The sequence below is a fragment of the Hemitrygon akajei genome, chromosome 6 (genome assembly GCF_048418815.1).
Source record: "Hemitrygon akajei chromosome 6, sHemAka1.3, whole genome shotgun sequence".
NCBI lineage: Eukaryota > Metazoa > Chordata > Chondrichthyes > Myliobatiformes > Dasyatidae > Hemitrygon > Hemitrygon akajei.
In genome coordinates, this window is record NC_133129.1 from 35,575,950 (window position 1) to 35,594,563 (window position 18,614).

Below are 18,614 nucleotides of genomic sequence, written 5' to 3' on the forward strand. Positions count from 1 at the left end.
GTCTTCTGCTATTCCTGTGTAGTTTTCTTCTAGAAGGTCACAAAATATTTGTTTGTTTTCTCTGCCTTTGCAAACGAGATGAAAGAACTGGCATGTGAAGGGAATGCAGATGCAGGAATCTGGAGCAATGTCATTATGTTGGAGGAATTGAGTGGGGTGAGTGTTCTAGTCCAGGTAATCCAGATGAAGAGTATGAACCCAAAACACAGACTGTCCTTTTCCCTCCACAGGTGCTGCCGGACCCTTTGAATTACACTTGAATCTTGTTTAACTTCTATAGGAATCCTCTCTCACAGCAGTCATCTATGGTTTGATTAATATTTGATATTGCAATTAAATCATCCACCAGTAATCAGTGATTAATGACTAGCATCTGTGGAATTAATTCACATTTTGACAGAGTACTAAACCTGATATATTTTTCTAATGCTTAAAGCTGTAAAATTACATTAACCTAAAATTAAATTAGCACTCTTTTTGCAGATTTGAATTAAAACTTATCTAACGATAATATAAGAGAAGATGAATCAATGAACATCATTCAGAATTGCAAAGTAAACAATTATCACTAGCCAGATGCATAGTTGCTATACTTCAAGGAAGAATCACCTTTAATCCATAGAATTACAACATTGTATGGGACATTGGAAAAAAAAGTTGAATTTCCCCATGGGGATGAATAAAGTATCTATCTATCTATCTATCTATGGCTAAGCCTCAGTATATTTTGCAATAATTTGTTAAAAGAGTTGGTAAAGGAATAAAAACAAGAAATTCTGCAGATGCAGGAAATCCTAAGCAAAACACAGAAAATGCTAGGGAACTCAGAAAGTCAGACAGCATCTATGGAAATAAATACACAGTTGACATTTCAGCCTGAGATTCTTCTTCAGGACTGGAAAGGAAGGGGAAGATTTCAGAATAAAAAGATGAGAGGAGGGGAAGGAAGTTAGCTTGAAGGTGATAGGTGAAGCCAGGTAGGTAGGGAAGGTAAAGGGCTGAAATGGAAGGAACATGATAGGAGAGGAGAGTAGAACATAGAAGAGTGGAGCATTGGTAAAGGCATGCTTTTGATTCCCTAAGAGTGCATTCAAAAAACCCCACTGCAAGAAAGAGACCACTTAGTTCACCTCATGGGCCTTTCTTTGAAAGTGCTATCTAATTAGGCCCATTCCTGTATCAATTCATCACAGATTTCCATTTATTCTATTCCAAGCATATTGAAAGCTTGTTGAATCTGCCTTCATCCCCTGCCTTAAAATAAGTGCCCCATCTTCCTCACAGTGCTCGTCAACTAGCCTAAATCTGGGTTCTGGTTACCATAACAAGGACATAAGAAACAGAGGCAGGAATTAGGCCATTTAATTTCAAATGTCTGCTTCACCATTCAATACGACCATGATTAAAATTTTACTTCAGCTCCACATTCCCTCACTAATCCCAAAGCCCTTAATATCTAAAAATCTATCAATGCCTATCTTAAATATATTCAGAAGTTGAGTGGCCACAGCTCTCATGAGAATTGGTCCAATGCCTCAATCTTGGCCCACAAGTTTTATTTCAGTCCAGAACGGCTGATACCTTGACCCTCATTTATTTTACTATTTCAACCTCATCCACCAACTCTTCTGACTGTAGAAACGGCCTACCTTTCTTTATTTTGTCAAATGCTTAATTAATTCACTCTAGGGAGAACAGAAGACTTGCAGCAACAAAACAATTGCCGGGGAACTCAGCTGGTCAGGCAGCATCAGTGGAGAGAAAGAAATGGTGGACGTTTCAGGTTGAGATCATGCATCAGAAATGTTTAGAGGATTGCCGATATAAAGAAGGTGGGGGGAGGAATGAAGTACGGGGAAGATGGAGTCTATCATCCCTTACTCTACCTAGGTCCATCTATCACTTTCACTCCTTCCCTCCGTTAATACTGTCTGTCTTTTCTGTACACACTCAGGGTTTCGACCTGAAACGTCAACCATTGCTCTTCCTTCACAGATGATGCCCGACCGGCTGTGTTCCTTCGCAGATTTTTTTTTATTAATCAGATTTCAACATCTGCTTTCTCTTGTGTTTTGCAGATAAGAATCTCCTTCCACACTGTCTGGAAGTGTCATTTCAAAAGATCATTACTATTTTTGGGATAACCTGCTGCCAACTTCACACATATCTTGAGCCCCACCATTGAACACGTCAGCATGGAGCACTATGGCAGAAAGCAGCATCCATCATCAAAGACCCCCGCCATCCATGACATGCTCTCTTCTCACTGCTGCCGTCACGAAGGTGGTACAGGAGCCAAAGGACCCACACCACCAGGTTCAGGAACAGTTATTAGCCCTCAACCATCAGGCTCTTGAACCAGAACGGATAACTTCACCCGCCCCATCACTGAACTGTTCGCACGAACTGTGGTCTCACTTTCAATGACTCATCATCTCATGTTCTCAACATTTATTTATTATTTTTTTCTCTTTGGTCTTTGCACAGTTTATAGTCCATTGCACATTGTTCGTTTGTCCGTCCTGTGCAGTGCGGCCTTTCATTGTTTATATTGTGTTTCTTGGATTTACTGTGTATGCCTGCAAGGAAACGAATCTCAGGGTTGTAAATGGTGACATATATGTATTTTACTAACACATTTAATTTGAACTTTGATTAAGTTCCTACAGATTTCAGCGAGAGAAGTGACCGTTTACTAATGTTCATTACAAGAGAAAACAGCAAAGTTGTCACTTAAGGTAATGGGCCAGGATACGGTAATCTTTGGGTCTGGGAAAAATCCTAAAACCCTTCCACTTTTATCACCAGTCCCGAGGAAGGGTGGCTGACCCCAAACCTAAACCGCTTTCTCTTTCTAAAGGTGCTGCTTAACTGGCTGAGTTTTTCCAGTTTTTCTTGATTTTGTTTCAAAATTTCCGATAGGTGCTGTCCCCAGATCGTTACAGGAACGCCCCTCCCCCAAGGTTATATACACTGATAAGTTTTGAAAAGTTACAAAAGTAAATAGCTGGTTACTTTGCGCGATTGCTTCTGCGGTAGGATCCTGTTCATGTAAGAGGTCCACATCGTGCGCTGTTGTGAGGTTTGCGTCCGATCACTCTCTTTCTCGTACACCAATACGTATTGCTTTTCTCGCTTGGTGCTTTCAACACAGACTCGAGTCGAGTTCTTGGAAACAAAGAAAAGTAAATCTGGTTAAAGAGGACCTTGCCTCTGTCGGTGCTCAAATCAAATCAGTTTCAGAAATAATCTGGCGGATTTGCGAGGGGAGTCCAGTAAAAAGCAGGACAGGCAGTTGCTGCGATGTGGTTGCACCTTTTCCAGGAACGCTGGTCCATCGCACCGACTTTAAGCGGCTTAGTATTTCAAATAAAGAAGGCGAGTCTCTATTGCAGAAAAAGCCAAAACAAACATCTCTGCGTGTCACCGGCCCAATCCTTACAATAAACTTAACTACAACACTAAACAGTAACACCACTCCCATAGCAACCAACAACTTCCTCACACTTCTCAGCCCTTTTCCCAACGCTCTGTCGTCATTTTTTAATTTTAGAAGCAGAGATTCCTTTACATTTTTAGTATGTGTTAAACCTTTTTTGGCCATCTGTGTTAAACTTTTTTGGCCATCTACATTAATCCTATTTGCCTTCAGTAGGTCTATATCGTTCTGTGCCTTGCCTATATAAATGCCTGCTTAACTGTAATGATTGTACCTGACTCCACAGCCTCTTCTGGAAGTAAGTATAACCATTCTCTGTGTAAAAATAAATCCCAGCAAATCCCATTCAAAATTCCTTCCTCTCATCTTAAACCTACACCTGCTTGTTTTTCATACTCTACCATTGGAAAAAAGTTCTGATTATCTACCCTATAACTTATAACTTTACATAACTTTCAAGTCACCCAGCTGTCTCCTTCACTTTAGAGAAAACAAGTCTATTCAATCTCTCACCATTACTAAAGACCTTCAGTCTAGATAACACCTGGCGAATCCACCCCCCCCACCCGACTCTTTTCAGAATATTCACATCCTTTTTATATTATGCCTACCAGAATTGCACAAAATAGCCGAAGGGTGACCTAACCAGTGAAAACAATGTCTCAGCTTTTATATTCTTAAAGGGCAAGCATGTTAAACGCCTTATCAACCTATGTTGCACTTCAAGGAAACTATGAACCCCAAGTTTCTGAACCCTCTGTTTATAAACATCCCTTACTGCCATGTACCCCATATGAACTTCCCCAAATATAATGCTTGCTATAATTATATTCCATCTCTGAATGTTCTGCCTAACTTTACATCTAATCAATATCCTGCTTTATTATTAAACACTAGCCACACCACCACCAACATACCTCTGATAATCACATCTTACCAGGTAATATACTGTATATCACAAATAGCAAGGATTCCAGCACTATTCCTGGCAACTTTCAACTGGTCACAGACTTTGAATCGGAAAAACAGCTTTCTACCATTACCCACTGTCTATCACAAAGCTAACTGTGTATCTAATTAACAAATTTACCTTGGATCCTATATGCCTTAATCTTCTATTCAGGCCTACAGAGGTAAATTCCATAGAATGTCTATCACCCTACCTTTATCAATCTTCTTAGTTACCTCCTAAAAAAAACACTATCAAATCAGTGAGGCAGGATTTCCTCTCTGCAAAGCCCTGACTATGATGGATCAGCTCCTGACTTTCCAAATGTACATTTTCCTGTAACTTAGCATTTTCTCCAGGCTCACTAACCTATAATTACCTGGGCTTATCTATTATATACTTCCCAAATAGAGGAACAGTATTAACTCTTTCTTTTTCAATCTTTTTATTAATATCAACATATTAATAGTTAACATACATGAATATACACTCAATTGGTACAAGGGAATTAAGTCTCCCAAAATCATACATAGTACAAATATGATGTACACAAAGCAAAGAGAATTGGAATAACAATAAGAAAAAAGAAATTAAACAGAAATTTTTTAAAATATATATATATACCCCCAAAAAACTAAACTATCCTAGGCTAACCACTAACTTAAAAAAAAGAAAAGAAAAAGAAACTTGGGCTGTTTATAATATCTAAAAAAAAAGGAAAAAGAACCGTAAGTGTCATCAACTCCGATCCTCTCTACACGTATAAAACCAAAAGAAAAAAAAGAAATAGGTTTGGAAAAGGTCAGATTACATCATATGAAAATATTGAATAAATGGCCTCCAAGTCTTTTCAAATTTAATAGATCATATATAACACTTCTAATTTTTTCCAAGGAACAGTATTAACTCACCTCCATTTTTCTTGCATTTCAACAGAGGATAACAAAGATGAAAATAGCTCCATCAAATCCTTTCCTTTCTTCCCATAGCAACCTGGGATAGATCTCAACTTGCCCTGAGAATTTACCAACAGTGTTGCATTCCAGGATGTCTAAAATCTCCTCCTTCTAAAACACTGATTATCCACATACTTCTCCCTGAGCTCATTATCTTCCATGTGCATATCCTTGGTGAATACAGCATTGCCTGGATCCAAGCATAGGTGACTTCTTTTAGGTCCCAAGTGTCTCTTTCCCCAGCTACCTTCAGTTTTTTAAATATCCATGAATGTCTTGGAATTCTCCTTAATTTGCCAAGTATATTCATTCTCCTTTTTTGCCCTGCTGATTTCTTTCTTAATTCATTCACAATTCCTCAAGAGGCTCCCTTGATCCCAATTAAGTATTCTTGCCACGTTTCCTTTTATTCCTGATCAAGCCTTCAACATCTTCTGTCATCTAAAATCCCCTAACCTTATTACCTTTGCCTTTGTCTTTTGATCAATCCCTGTGTAATATGTATGATTAGTAATTAAAGATTTGTGCATTTTCAGGTGGAGAAAAGTAATAAATTTCATACTGGCGTGGTTATATTGCTAAAACTGTCAGCTTAACACCTTCATACAAATTGTTTTGGCCACTTCTTTACAGATATGAATTACCTGCCCAGACTGGCTTAGTCCTGCTTCTGCTGTTAGGTTAACTCTTTCAGTGAAGAATCCCTTTGCAATCGCCATATACTCTTGTATTTATTTTACTGATCAATTTTACTGTTTACAGATAGATATCCACTCTTTGGAATATTATTACAATGCTGATAAAATTGGCATCTTTTATTTTAAAATATGACCAATTGTTGTCTTTTATTGTCTTTATCAGCCCTTGTATTCAATTTTTTTTTATTTTTATGGTCCTGCACAGGAAGGTCTGGTCAAACTCACAAATAAAACTGCAGGTGCTGAAACTCTGAAATAAAAACAGAAAAGGCTGTAAACACTCAGCATATGAGGCAGCATCTGTGGATAGAGTTAATGTTTGAGGTTGAAGATCCTTCCTCAGAACAGTTCCAGCACCTTTTCCTGTCTCTACTTGAACCTGGTCAGCTGCTAATTACAGCTCTGCCAGTCAGATCAGCCATCATAAATATTATTTTTGTTTTGTTCTTTCTATCCCTCCCTCCGCAACTTTAACTGTATTTCAATTGTAAAGCATGTTAGTTCTGTTAATGGGTCATTGCAGAACAATAACAATCCTTACCTTTTTTACTGCTCTTTTCACTGAATGCTGACCAAAATCTTTCAAGTTGAAACATTCTTCCCCGCCTGATGCCTTGGCTCTTGTGTAATTTCTCCTCACCAATTCCATGTAGCCTTTGGGAGCAGTGAAAGCTGCTGATCCAATCTAATGAAGCTCGGCTCCCCTATTCCTTAGTGGAAAAACAAAAAGCCCTACAAGTAGTTTTTACTTCATTTAATTCATGTCTGTTTCCAATGGATTGAGTGTTAAAAAGAAATTCATCACCATTTAATAAAGCATGTGCAACTGGAAATCATTGAACGTTTTGCTCTTGAGTTGCATGCCTGTAAATTTGCATTTCATTTCACTTGAGGAGTCTTTGACTTAGAAAATTAATGTACGATTCTTTATACAGATGCTTACTCAATGCCTTTTCATTCTATTTTTACTTTATCGAAAAAATACTATATTCTTAATATGTATAGTAAATAGCCTAAGGAAGTTTTTTTTTAATCTACATTTTCTGTACCAGAAATTTAATACATTTCTTTACAATGCATCAATGCCAATCATGTTTTTTTCTCTTTTTTAAATAATGTATTTGAGAATCAGCAAAGAGCTTATTACACAGGGCACAGTCTTTCAATTTCCAGAGGCAACTGTACCTTAGACTGAGGCCCTTGCCCATGGTAGCCACACCAAGCTTCAGTGTCCCTCGGCACGAGTTGCTGCATTTTGGAAGGTGCCAATTGGCAACATTTGCATGTGAACATTTCCTTACATTGGAAAACCAACAGGTTTTCGGCAGACAAAAATGTGTTGTTGATTATCTAGTAGCAATTAATCTTTCAATTAATTTTCATGATTTCTCATCTCTAGAAAATGAAAGTTGTGTTAATAATCTGTACAGGAACAAACCTGTTAAGGTAAACATGCTTGACACAGCCCATAGATTTGTTAATTCACATACAGATGGAAGTGAATGGATGCAGATGATAATTACCCTTGAGTGTGGGCAGTTAATGGTCAATTACCATGGTAGTCTGTAGACACAGGATAGTTGGACTACCACTTGTGAATGTATAAATATATATAGATTTATACATATATAAAAATGGAAATGGCTTTCTATGTAAAAATGTTTATGTAATACTTATGAACACCTTATCCAAAATTTTTTTTTAAAGGAATTTTCTTGCTCATGAAGTGTTTTGGTATACTATTTCTATTAAAATGATGCATGCTTTTAGTAACTGAATATTTTGGGCTGACAACAATTGAGGGTTTCTCTGAATACCAAAGTTTAAACTGATATGTTTTGCATGTGATGTTAGTGTAGAAAACCCTCTTTACACCCCTCATCATTGTAAAAAGGTCACTCCTCATCTTCCCATATCCAGTGAGAGGAAACCCAGTCAATCCAAACTCTCCTTATAAATACAGCAACACACACAGAATGCTGATGGAACTCAGCAAGCCAGGCAGCATCTATGGAAAAGAGTACAGTCAACATTTCAGGCCATGACCCTTCAGCAGAATTTTGTGTGCCAGTCTTGATAACTCTAAACCTCCAACATTCTGTGTGTAGTGACCATTACTAGTTAATATTGAAGGAACAGTAAAGGTTGTTAAGTTGATGGAGAAGATCCTGAGAGGCAGGATTTATGAACATTTCGAGACGTATGATTAGGAATAGTCAGCATGGCTTTGTCAAAGGCAGGTCATGCCTTGCGAGCCTGATTGAATTTTTTGAGGATGTGACTAAACACTTTGATGAACATAGAGCAGTAGATGTAGTGTATATGGATTTTAGCAAGGCATTTGACAAGGTTCCCCATGCAAGGCTTATTGAGAAAGTAAGGAGGCATGGGATCCAAGGGGACATTGCCTTGTGGATCCAGAAGTGGCTTGCCTACAGAAGGCAAAGAGTGGTTGTAGATGGGTCATGTTTTGCATGGAGGCCGGTGACCAGTGGTGTGCCTCAGGAATCTGTTCTGGGACGTCTAGTCTTCGTGAGTTTTATAAATGATTTTTGTAAGTGTGAGGTGGTTCATTCTGGTATATGATGGCAGAATATAGTATTAATGGTAAGACTCCTGGCAGTGTGGATGATCAGAGGGATTTTGGGGTCCGAGTCCATAGGACACTCAAAGCTGCTGCACAGGTTGACTCTGTGGTTAAGAAGACATAAGATGCATTGGCCTTCATCAATTGTGGGATTGAGTTAGGAACCGAGAGGTAATGTTGCAGCTAAATAGGACCCTGGCCAAACCACACTTGGAGTACTGTGCTCAGTTCTTGACGCCTCACTACAGGAAAGATGTGGAAACCATAGAAAGGGTGCAGAGGAGATATGCAAGGATGTTGCCAGGATTGGGGAGCATGCCTTCTGAGAATAGGTTGAATGAACTCGGCCTTTTTTCCTTGGAGCAACGGTAGATGAGAGGTGACCTGATAGAGGTGTACAAGATGATGAGAGGCATTGATCGTGTGGATTGTCAGAGGCTTTTTCCCAGGGCGGAAATGGCTAGCATGAGAAGGCACAGTTTTAAGGTGCTTGAAAGTAGGTACGTTTTTTTTTTTTACGCAGAAAGTGGTGAGTGCGTGGAATGGGCTGCCGGTGACAGTGATGGAGGCATTTACGACATGGTCTTTTAAGAAATTCCTGGATAGGTACATGGAGCTTAGAAAAATAGAGGGCTGTGGGTAATCCTAGGTAATTTCTAAGGTAAGGATCTGTTCGGCACAGTTTTGTGGGCCAGAGGGCCTGTATTGTACTGTAGGCTTTCTATGTAACCATGAATCATATATCAATTGCACTTTGAAACAGTAAAACATTCTGCTGAAGAAATTTAGTTGGTCAAGGAGCATCTGTGGGGAATGGGGAGGGGTGAGTTTTTGATATGTTGGGTTGAAACCTTGCATCAGGAATGACGACTTTTCCTGTCATGCCACAGATGCTGCTCGACCCGCTATATTCCTCCAGCAGGTTGTTTCTCGGCCCGAAATATCAATGCCGTAGATGCTGCCCAACTCACGGAGTTCCAGCATTTCATGTCTGCCTCTCTGGATTTCCAGCATCTGCAGAATCAGTTGTGTTTATAATTTTAAGTTCTCCGGTGTCTACACTTTGAAACACTATAAGACCATAAGACATAGGGGCAGAATTAGGCCATTCAGCCCATCAATTCTGCTCTGCCATTTCATCATGGCTGATTCCGGATCCCATTCAACCCAATACACTGCCGTCTCACCATATCCCTTGATGCCCCTGACCAGTCAGGAGTCTATCAATTTCCACTTTAAATATACCCACAGACTTGGTCTCAACCATAGTCTGTGGCAGAGCATTCTACAGATTCACCACTCTTCGGCTAAAAAACAATCCTCCTTTCTTCTGTTCTAAACGGTTGCCCCTCAGTTTGGAGGCTGTGCCCTCAAGTTCTGGATACCCCCACCACAGGGAACATCCTCTCCACACTGACCTTATCTAATCCTTTCAACATTTGGTCGGTGTTAATGAGAATCCCACGCATTCCTCTAAATTCCACTGAGTACAGGTTCAAAACTGCCAAATGTCCCTATGTTAATCCCCCTTCCCAGAACCATCCTCATGAACCTCCTCTGAACTCTCTCCAATGTCCAATGGCCCAAAACTGTTGACAATACTCCAAGTGCAGCCTGACTAGTGTCTTACAAAGCTTCAGCATTATCTCCTTGTTTTTATATTCTATTCACCTTTAGATAATTGGCAACATTGCATTTGCCTTCTTTACCACAGACTCAGACTGTGAATTAACCTTCTGGGAATCTTGCATGAGGACTTCTAAGACCCTTTGCACATCTGATGTTTGAATTTTCTCCCCATTTAGGTAATTGTTCCTTTTACCAAAATGCATTATCATACATCTCCCAACACTGTACTCCATCTGCCACATTTTTGCCCAGTCTTCCAATTTGTCTAAGTCCCTAAGACCATAAGATATAGGAGCAGAGGTAGGCCATTTGGCCCATCGAGTCGGCACCAACATTCAATCATGGGCTGATCCAATTCTTCCAGTATACCCACTCCCCTGCCTTCTCCCCATACCTTTTGATGCCCTGCTAATCAAGAACCTATCTATCTCTGCCTTAAAGACACTCAATGACTTGGCCTCCACACCTGCTCATGACAACAAATTCCACAGAGTTACCACCCTCTGACTAAAGTAATTTCTTTGCATCTGTTCTAAATGGACATCCTTCAATCCCGAAGTCATGCTCTCTTGTCCTGGACTGCTCTACCATGGGAAACAACTTTGCCATATCTAATCTGTTCAGGCCTTTTAACATTCGGAATGTTTCTACAAGATCCCCCCTCACCCTCCTGAACTCCAGGGAATACAGCCCAAGAGATGCCAGAAGTTCCTCATATGATAACCCTTTCATTCCTGGAATCATTCTCGCGAATCTTCTCTGAACCCTCTCCAATTTCAGTATATCCTTTTTAAAATAAGGAGCACAAAACTGCAAGTGTGGTCTCATGAGTGTCTTATAGAGCCTCAACATCACATCCTTGCTCTTATATTCTATACCTCTAGAAATGATTGCCAACATTGCATTCGCCTTCTTCACCACTGATTCAACCTGGAGGTTAACCTTTAGGGTATGCTGCACAAGGACTCCCAAGTCCCTTTGTATCTCTGCATTTTGAATTTTCTCCCCATCTAAATAATAGTCTGCCCATTTATTTCTTCCACCAAAGTGCATGACCATGCAACACTGTATTTCATTTGCCAATTCTTTGCCCATTCCCCTAAATTATCAAAGTCTCTTTGCAGGCTCTCTGTTTCCTCAACACTACCCACTCCTCCACCTATCTTTGTATCATTGGCAAATTTAGCCACAAATCTATTAATCCCATAGTCCAAATCATTAACATACATCGTAAAAAGCAAAAACGACTCCTGTGGAACTCCACTGGCAGCCAGCCAGAATAGGATCCCTTTATTCCCTTTTTTTCTGCTGATCAACCAATGCTCCACTCATGCTAGTAACTTCCCTTTAATTCCATGGGCTCGTATCTTGCTAAGCAGCCTCATGTGCAGCACCTTGTCAAAGACCTTCTGAAAATCCAAGTACACCATATCTATTGCATCTTCTTTGCTTGTAATTCCCTCAAAAAATTGCATTAAGTTTGTCAGGCAGGATTTTACTTTCATGAAACCATGCTGTCTTTGACCTATCTTGTCATGTGCCTCCAGATAATCTGTAATCTTATCCCTAACAATCGATTCCAACAACTTCCCAACCACTGATGTCAGGCTAACAGGTCTATAGTTTCCTTTCTGCTGCCTCCCACCCTTATTAAATAGTGGGATAACATTTGCAATTTTCCAGTCATCCAGTACAATGCCAGAGTCTATCAGATCTTGGAAGATCATTGTTAATGGTTCCACAATCTCTCCAGCTACTTCCTTCAGAACCCACAGGTGTATTCCATCAGGTCCAGGAGATTTATCCACCTCAGACCATTAAGCTTCCTGAGCTCCCTCTCGGTTGTAATTTTCACTGCACATACTTCACTTCCTTGATACTCTTGAATGTCCGGTGTACTGCAGATGTCTTCCACTGTGAAGACTAATGCAAAATACACATTCAGATCCTCTGCCATCTCTATGTCTCTCATTACAATATCTCTTGCGTCATTTTCTATTGGTCCTATATCTACCCTCAACTCTCTTTTACTCTTTATATACTTAAAAAAAGTTTAGTATCTTCTTTGATATTAGTTGCCAGCTTCCTTTCATAATTAATTTTTTCCTTCCTAATGACCTTCTAAGTTTCCTTCTGTGAGTTTTTAAAAGCTTCCCAATCCTATATCTTCCCACTAGCTTTGCTTCCTTGTATGCCCTGTCATTTGCTTTTACTTTGGCTCTGACTTCACTTGTCAGCCACATTAGTATCCTTCTTCCATTCAAAAATTTCTAATTTGGAATAAATCTGTCTTGCACTTCCCTCATTTTTCACAGAAATTCCAGCCATTGCTGATCTGCTTCCTTCCTGCTAGTGTCCCTTTCCAGTCAACTTTGGCGAGTTCCCCTCACATGCCATTGTAATTTCCTTTGCACCACTGAAATACAGACACATTGGAATTTAGTTTATCCTTCTCAAATTTCAAAGTGAACTCAATCATATTGTGATCACAGTTCCCAAAGGGTTCCTTAATCTTAAACTCTCTTATCACCTCCAGATCATTCCACAACACACAATCCAGCACAGCCTAGTGGGCTCAACAACAAGCTGTTCTAAAAAGCCATCCCTTAGACATTCTACACATTCTCTCTTTTGAGGTCTGGTTTTTCCAATCCACTTTCATGTTAAAATCCCCAACAATTATCACGACATTGCCCTTCTAACATGCCTTTTCTATCTCCTGCTGTAATTTGTAATCCACATCCCAGCTACTGTTTGGAGGCCTGTATACAACTACAATTAAGGTCCTTTTATCATTGCCATTTCTTAACTCAACCCATAGAGACTCTACAGCTTCCGATTCTATTTCATCCCTTTCTAATGATTTAATATTATTTCTTATATACAGGGTCACACCCCCCCCCCGCCCCACCTACTAAGCTATCTTTCCGATACACTGTATGTCCTTGGACATTCAACTCCCAATAGCAGCCATCCTTTAGTTAAGTTTCAGAGATGGCCACAATATCATACTTGCCAATCTGAATTTCAAGATCGTCCATAAGTCCTGCTGCAATATGATTGCTTCCTCAGCACTACCTATTCCTCCACCTATCTTCATAACTTTGCCACAAAACCGTCAATTGCACTATCCAAACCACTGACAATGTGAAAAGTAGTGACCCTAATACTGACCCCTAAAGAACATCACTAGTCACTAGCAGCCAACCAGAAAAGCCCCCTTTCTTCCCACATGCTGCCTCCTGCTGGTCAGCCATTCATCTATCCATGCCCGTATATGTCCTGTAACGCCATAGGGATTTTATCTTAAGGAGCCTCAGGTGAGGCACCTTATCAAACGCTTTCTGAAAATCTAAGTAAATGACATCTACAACCTCTCCTTTCTCCATCCTGCTTGTTACTTCTTTGAAGAATTCAAACAGATTTTTCAGACAATTTGTCTTTACAGAAACCGTGCTGATGTTGACTTTAGCATTAGTTTCCAAGCACCCCAAAACCTCATCCTTAATAATGGACTCCAACACTTTCCTAACTGCCTGAAACTCTTTTCCTAGATGCTGTCTGGCCTGCTGAATTCCTCCAGAATTTTGTATGTGTTGCCCAGCCACTGAGGTTAGCCTAACTGGCCTATAATTTCCTCTTTTTTTTCATCTTCCTCCCTTCTTAAAGAATGGAGTGACATTTGCAATTATCCAGTCCTCAATGACCATGCCAGAATCAGGTGATTCTCGAAAGATCATGACCAATACATCCGTTATCTCTTCAGCAACCTCGCTCAGGACTTTGGGGTGTAGTCCATCTGGTCCAGGTGACTTTTCCACCTTAAGAACTTTGAGCTTGCCTGGCACATTTTCCTTTGTAAAAGCAATGGCACTCACTCCTGCCCCTGACGCCCACGGACCTCTGGCATACAGCTGGTGTCTTCCACAATAAAGACTGAAGAGAAGTACTTATTAAGTTCATCTACCATTTCTATGTCCCCGATTACTACCTCACCAGCACCATTTTCTGGTGGCCCAATACCATCTCTCACCTCCCTTTTATTCTTCAACTGGAAAAAAACGTTTAGTATACATTACTACTTCTCGGTTTAATAATCTCGGAGTTATTTGTCCTGTAATACCTGACGCTGAAAGTTTTCCACGTGGTGTTTCTTACTGTCAATATACGATGGTTTAATTTATAATCCCCAGAATCCCGTGTCTGTTCATATAATTGTAAGGGTATAGAGATTATCGAGGTCCCCACGCAAGGATGACACGCAAATTTGCGACGCGTTCTTTTTTTGCTGTCGCATGCGGTAAAGCTCCCTCGATTCCAAGCAGTAAGTCAATACATGCTCGGTAATCGTGAAGGACAAGCATATCTTCTCCGTTGTTTTATACAGTATACCGTCAGTGAATTAAAACATTGTCCCGGATGGACTCGCAGAGTGAATCTACCAATTCAGACTGAGCATAAAAATATAAGAACCTTTTTGTTTCACTTATTGCGCGAAGGGAATGAAAAGATGTTGCCCCAATTTTATAAACGACTTACTCAAGTGAGTTGCTGGTACATTCACTGTTTCTAAAGAAACACACGAAGGAGCAGGCTTCAGTCAATTTAACGGATTTCACATGCATACACAGAATGGAAGCGAGGGAGCTCAGTTGGAAATGCACTTGTACTTTGCATTAATTGTATTTTACTGATCAGTTACCTTGGAAAATTGGCCTCAGTTGGTCATAGGTCCTTGCCAATGTCGCTTTTAAGCATCCACGAATGACATGTTTAAACGAGTTTCTCTCATCGAAGAGCTACACGCCAAGATAGTTTGGGATTGCGCTACAGATTAGACTGCGACCTCTCGGTAAAACCTGCAGCTCTGGGGAGCGATGAGACCCTCTGGACATCAGAACTGACCCCAAACGCGCTAGAGCAACAGTAGCACTCGAATAATGTGATGGAACTAGGGCCCCATTCGGGGGAAGGCACTGTACACTTTTGTATAATTGAGAACATTCAAAGACACTGCCATGGAAACCAGAATCACACACCAAAGACAGAGACCGAGATGAAAGACCTCTTGCAAGTGTTAATCAAAAGGAACAGGCATTGCCATTAACAATCCTTGTTTACAGTGGCCTTTTTGTCCTTGACTCCTGCAATAAATCTCAAAGAACACACCTCACCTTAATATTAGCAAAGAAAACAGCGAAGTGCTGGAGGAACTCCAGCGGATTGAACAGAAAATAGTCAAAGTTCGGAATGAGACACTGCATCCAGAGTCGAGTGCCGCTCGCCCCGATTAGTTCCTCCAGCGGTTTGATTTTGTTGCAGATTCCAGCATCTGCAGTCCCGAGTCTCACCTGTTCAGTTTTACAGCCTTTGAACCTTAGCGACTTCCATTTACAGGTGGTGGATGACCGGAGCCGGAGCCACAAGCAGATGTGAATAGGTGTCACGGAGCGGACCTCCGATGGATCCATATGGCGAGGGTCTTCTGCAAAACCTACGGCGGGAGCCTTCTACTGCCGAATTTTCCACGCTCTCCTTTACTCAGCCATTTCCTCTTTACCATTCCCTCTTTACCATTCCCTTTCATTCATTCAAAGGACCTAGGGTCCTTAATATATATTAGTGCAATCCGTTGTCTTCAGCAGTTTCCCTTCATGCAAGGTAAGCACTGCATACAAATTGTTTTAAAGTGCCGGGAATCTAAATTTGGATAATCATGGAAGGCCCCTACGTCCTTTTTAAAATATATATGTATCTCCCTACTTCGCAACATAAAAAGCTGGTCAGGAGAGAGAAAACAAATTGCAGATGCTGTAAATCTGAAACAAAAACATGAATTCTGTCCTGTTTGTTATAAACATCAAACAGAACAGATGTGTGGGAAGAGAAGCTGAGACAACGCTTCAGGTTATAGACCCTTTGACAGACTTGTAATAACGCGGTTATGTTAAAATATCCTTTCTCCTCGCCCTATTCTAATTCAATATCAAGCATGAGTTTAAATTCTGAGAAACTGGAATATTATTAAAGGCTTAATTTTCTCTACAACGTCCTCCCTTGTATGGTTTGTTTTCAAGCAGATGCAATGTTAACTTTGGTACAAAAACAATTAATAATGATGACAATGAACACTCCACTTTGGCACCTTTTCAAAATGTTAAATAAATCACCTCATTTACACTTGTTGAACTACAAAAAATAATGAGATCTCATCTCCAACATTACTCAGTCGTACCACTTAACTCCGAGAAAAAGTATTACTGGATCTTCACAGCAGCTCTCGTCCTCTAATTTCAACCCTTAGTCTACCTAGGGCGGGGTTCCATTCCTATCCCGCTTCCTATCACGTCGAAGAAGCGACCGCGAACTGAATTCAGCCAGCAGCCGGCAAATCCGCCGGTCTCCGAAACGCACGCATGTACGAGCTGTACAGATACGGCGCATGCAACTCGGAACCTTGCACTACGTAGATCCACATCATACTAATTCAATTTATTCTCTAATACTACAGATAGCATTCTGATCTCAATTGATATTAAATAAAATACTAGGAGCAGTTTTGGGGAGGATATTCAGACTACAGCAATGGCCAAGTTAGGATTGTCGGTGGTAATAGCAGTTTAGTTCATGTTTGTTGTGGAATCCACATTTCCCAACAAAACTTTAAAAATTAAATTGTGGTAATCAGTAATTAAGACCAAAATTGAGTACTGAATCCAGATTTTCAAACTGACTCATTAGCACTGTATCTGTCTCATCCTCCATATGAAACTACATTGAAATTTAAAGTTATGAAAGGTCATCAACCATAAACATTAGCACTGTTGTTCTCTCGTCAGATGCCCTGCCTGTCTGGCTATCCCAATTTTTAAAAAAATTATATTATATTATTTCTATATATGGGAACCCAATTCCTAACTATTTCATCAATTCTGCCTAGTTGATATAAATGTAAGCCCAAACTATTTGCTTAGAAAATTTGAAGCCCTTTTCCAACATTCTAGAAATTAAAGGATTAGTTAATTATCAATTATACTCATGGAAATATAATTAAATATGTTGGGGACAGGGGTTCTGGATGTCAGATCCAATGCCTGTGTCTCGGCCCAGACGAGTCCTGCTCTGGGGTTGGAGACTTGTCTCTGTGTGAGAGTGGGTAGGTGGAAGGGAGGAAAGGGGCTTGCAGTTTTACAGTGGTGCAGGTTTGTTTTGGTGCTGCTGCTGTTGTTGCTGCTTGTGTTGTTCTCCAGATCTTGCTACGTTGGTGCCAGAATGAATAGTGACACTTAGGGGCTGCTCCCAGCACATCCTGTGCTGCAAACGACCCACTTAACTGTACATATGAATACAGAGTGCATATAAAAAGTATTCACCCTCCCTTGGAAGTATTCATGGTTTACCGTTTTACAATATTGAATCACAATGGACTTAATTTGGCTTTTTTTGACACTGATCAAGACTTTTGTGTCAAAGTGAAAACAGATCTCTAGAAAGTAATCTAAATTAACTACAAATATAAAACATAAAGTAATTGATTGCATAAGTATTCACCCCCCCCCCCCCACTTTTTAATGACACTCTAAATTATCACTGTTTCAGCCAATTAGTTTTGGGAGTCACATAATTAGTTAAATGAAGACCTGTGTGCCGTCAAGGCATTTCGCTTGATTGTAGTAAAAATAAACCTGTATTTGGAAGGTCCAGCTGCTGGTGAGTCAGTATCCTGGCAAAAACTACACCATGAAGACAAAAGAATACTCCAAGCAACTCCGTGAAAAGATTATTGAAAAGCACAAGTAAGGAGATGTATACAAGAAAATTTCCAGATCACTGAATATCCCTTGGAGTACAGTTAAGTCAATCAACAAGAAATGGAAAGAATATGGCACATCTGTAAATCTGCCTAGAGCAGGCCATCCTCAAAAACAGAGTGACTGTGCAAGAAGGGGACTAGTGAGGGAAGCCACCAAGAGACCTATGACAACGTTGCAGGAGTTACAAGCCTTAGTGGTTGAAATGGGAGACCACACATACAACTGTTGCCTGGGTGCTTCACCAGTCGCAGCATTATGGGAAAGTGGGAATAAAAAGCTACTGTTGAAAAAAAACTCACATGAAATCTCAGCTAGAGTTTGCCAAAAGGCATATGGGATATTCTGAAGTCAGCTGGAAGGTGGTTCTAAGGTCTGATGAAACCAAAATTGAGCTTTTTGGCTATCAGATTAAACTCTACGGCTGGCATTAGCCAAACACTACACATCATTAAAACCACCCCATCCCTACTGTGAAGCATGGTGGTGGCTGCATCATGCTGTGGGGATGCTTCCCTGCAGCAGGCCCTGAAGGCTTGTGAAGG

At 40.3% G+C, this 18,614-nt stretch overlaps 1 protein-coding gene across 1 annotated transcript in view; it reads right to left on the bottom strand.

Annotated features, from left to right (window-relative positions):
- The window catches only part of LOC140728947 (uncharacterized), a 143,177-nt gene extending 128,014 nt beyond the window's left edge, over positions 1–15,163 (bottom strand). The window contains exons 1-3 of the mRNA XM_073048077.1: positions 14,961–15,163; positions 6,584–6,752; positions 3,016–3,168 (exon numbers count right to left, since the gene is read on the bottom strand). Coding sequence (XP_072904178.1) covers positions 3,016–3,168; positions 6,584–6,691 — 261 coding nt within the window. The 5' untranslated portion in view covers positions 6,692–6,752; positions 14,961–15,163. The remainder of the gene's footprint in view (positions 1–3,015; positions 3,169–6,583; positions 6,753–14,960) is intronic.
- Positions 15,164–18,614: the final 3,451 nt, after the last annotated feature.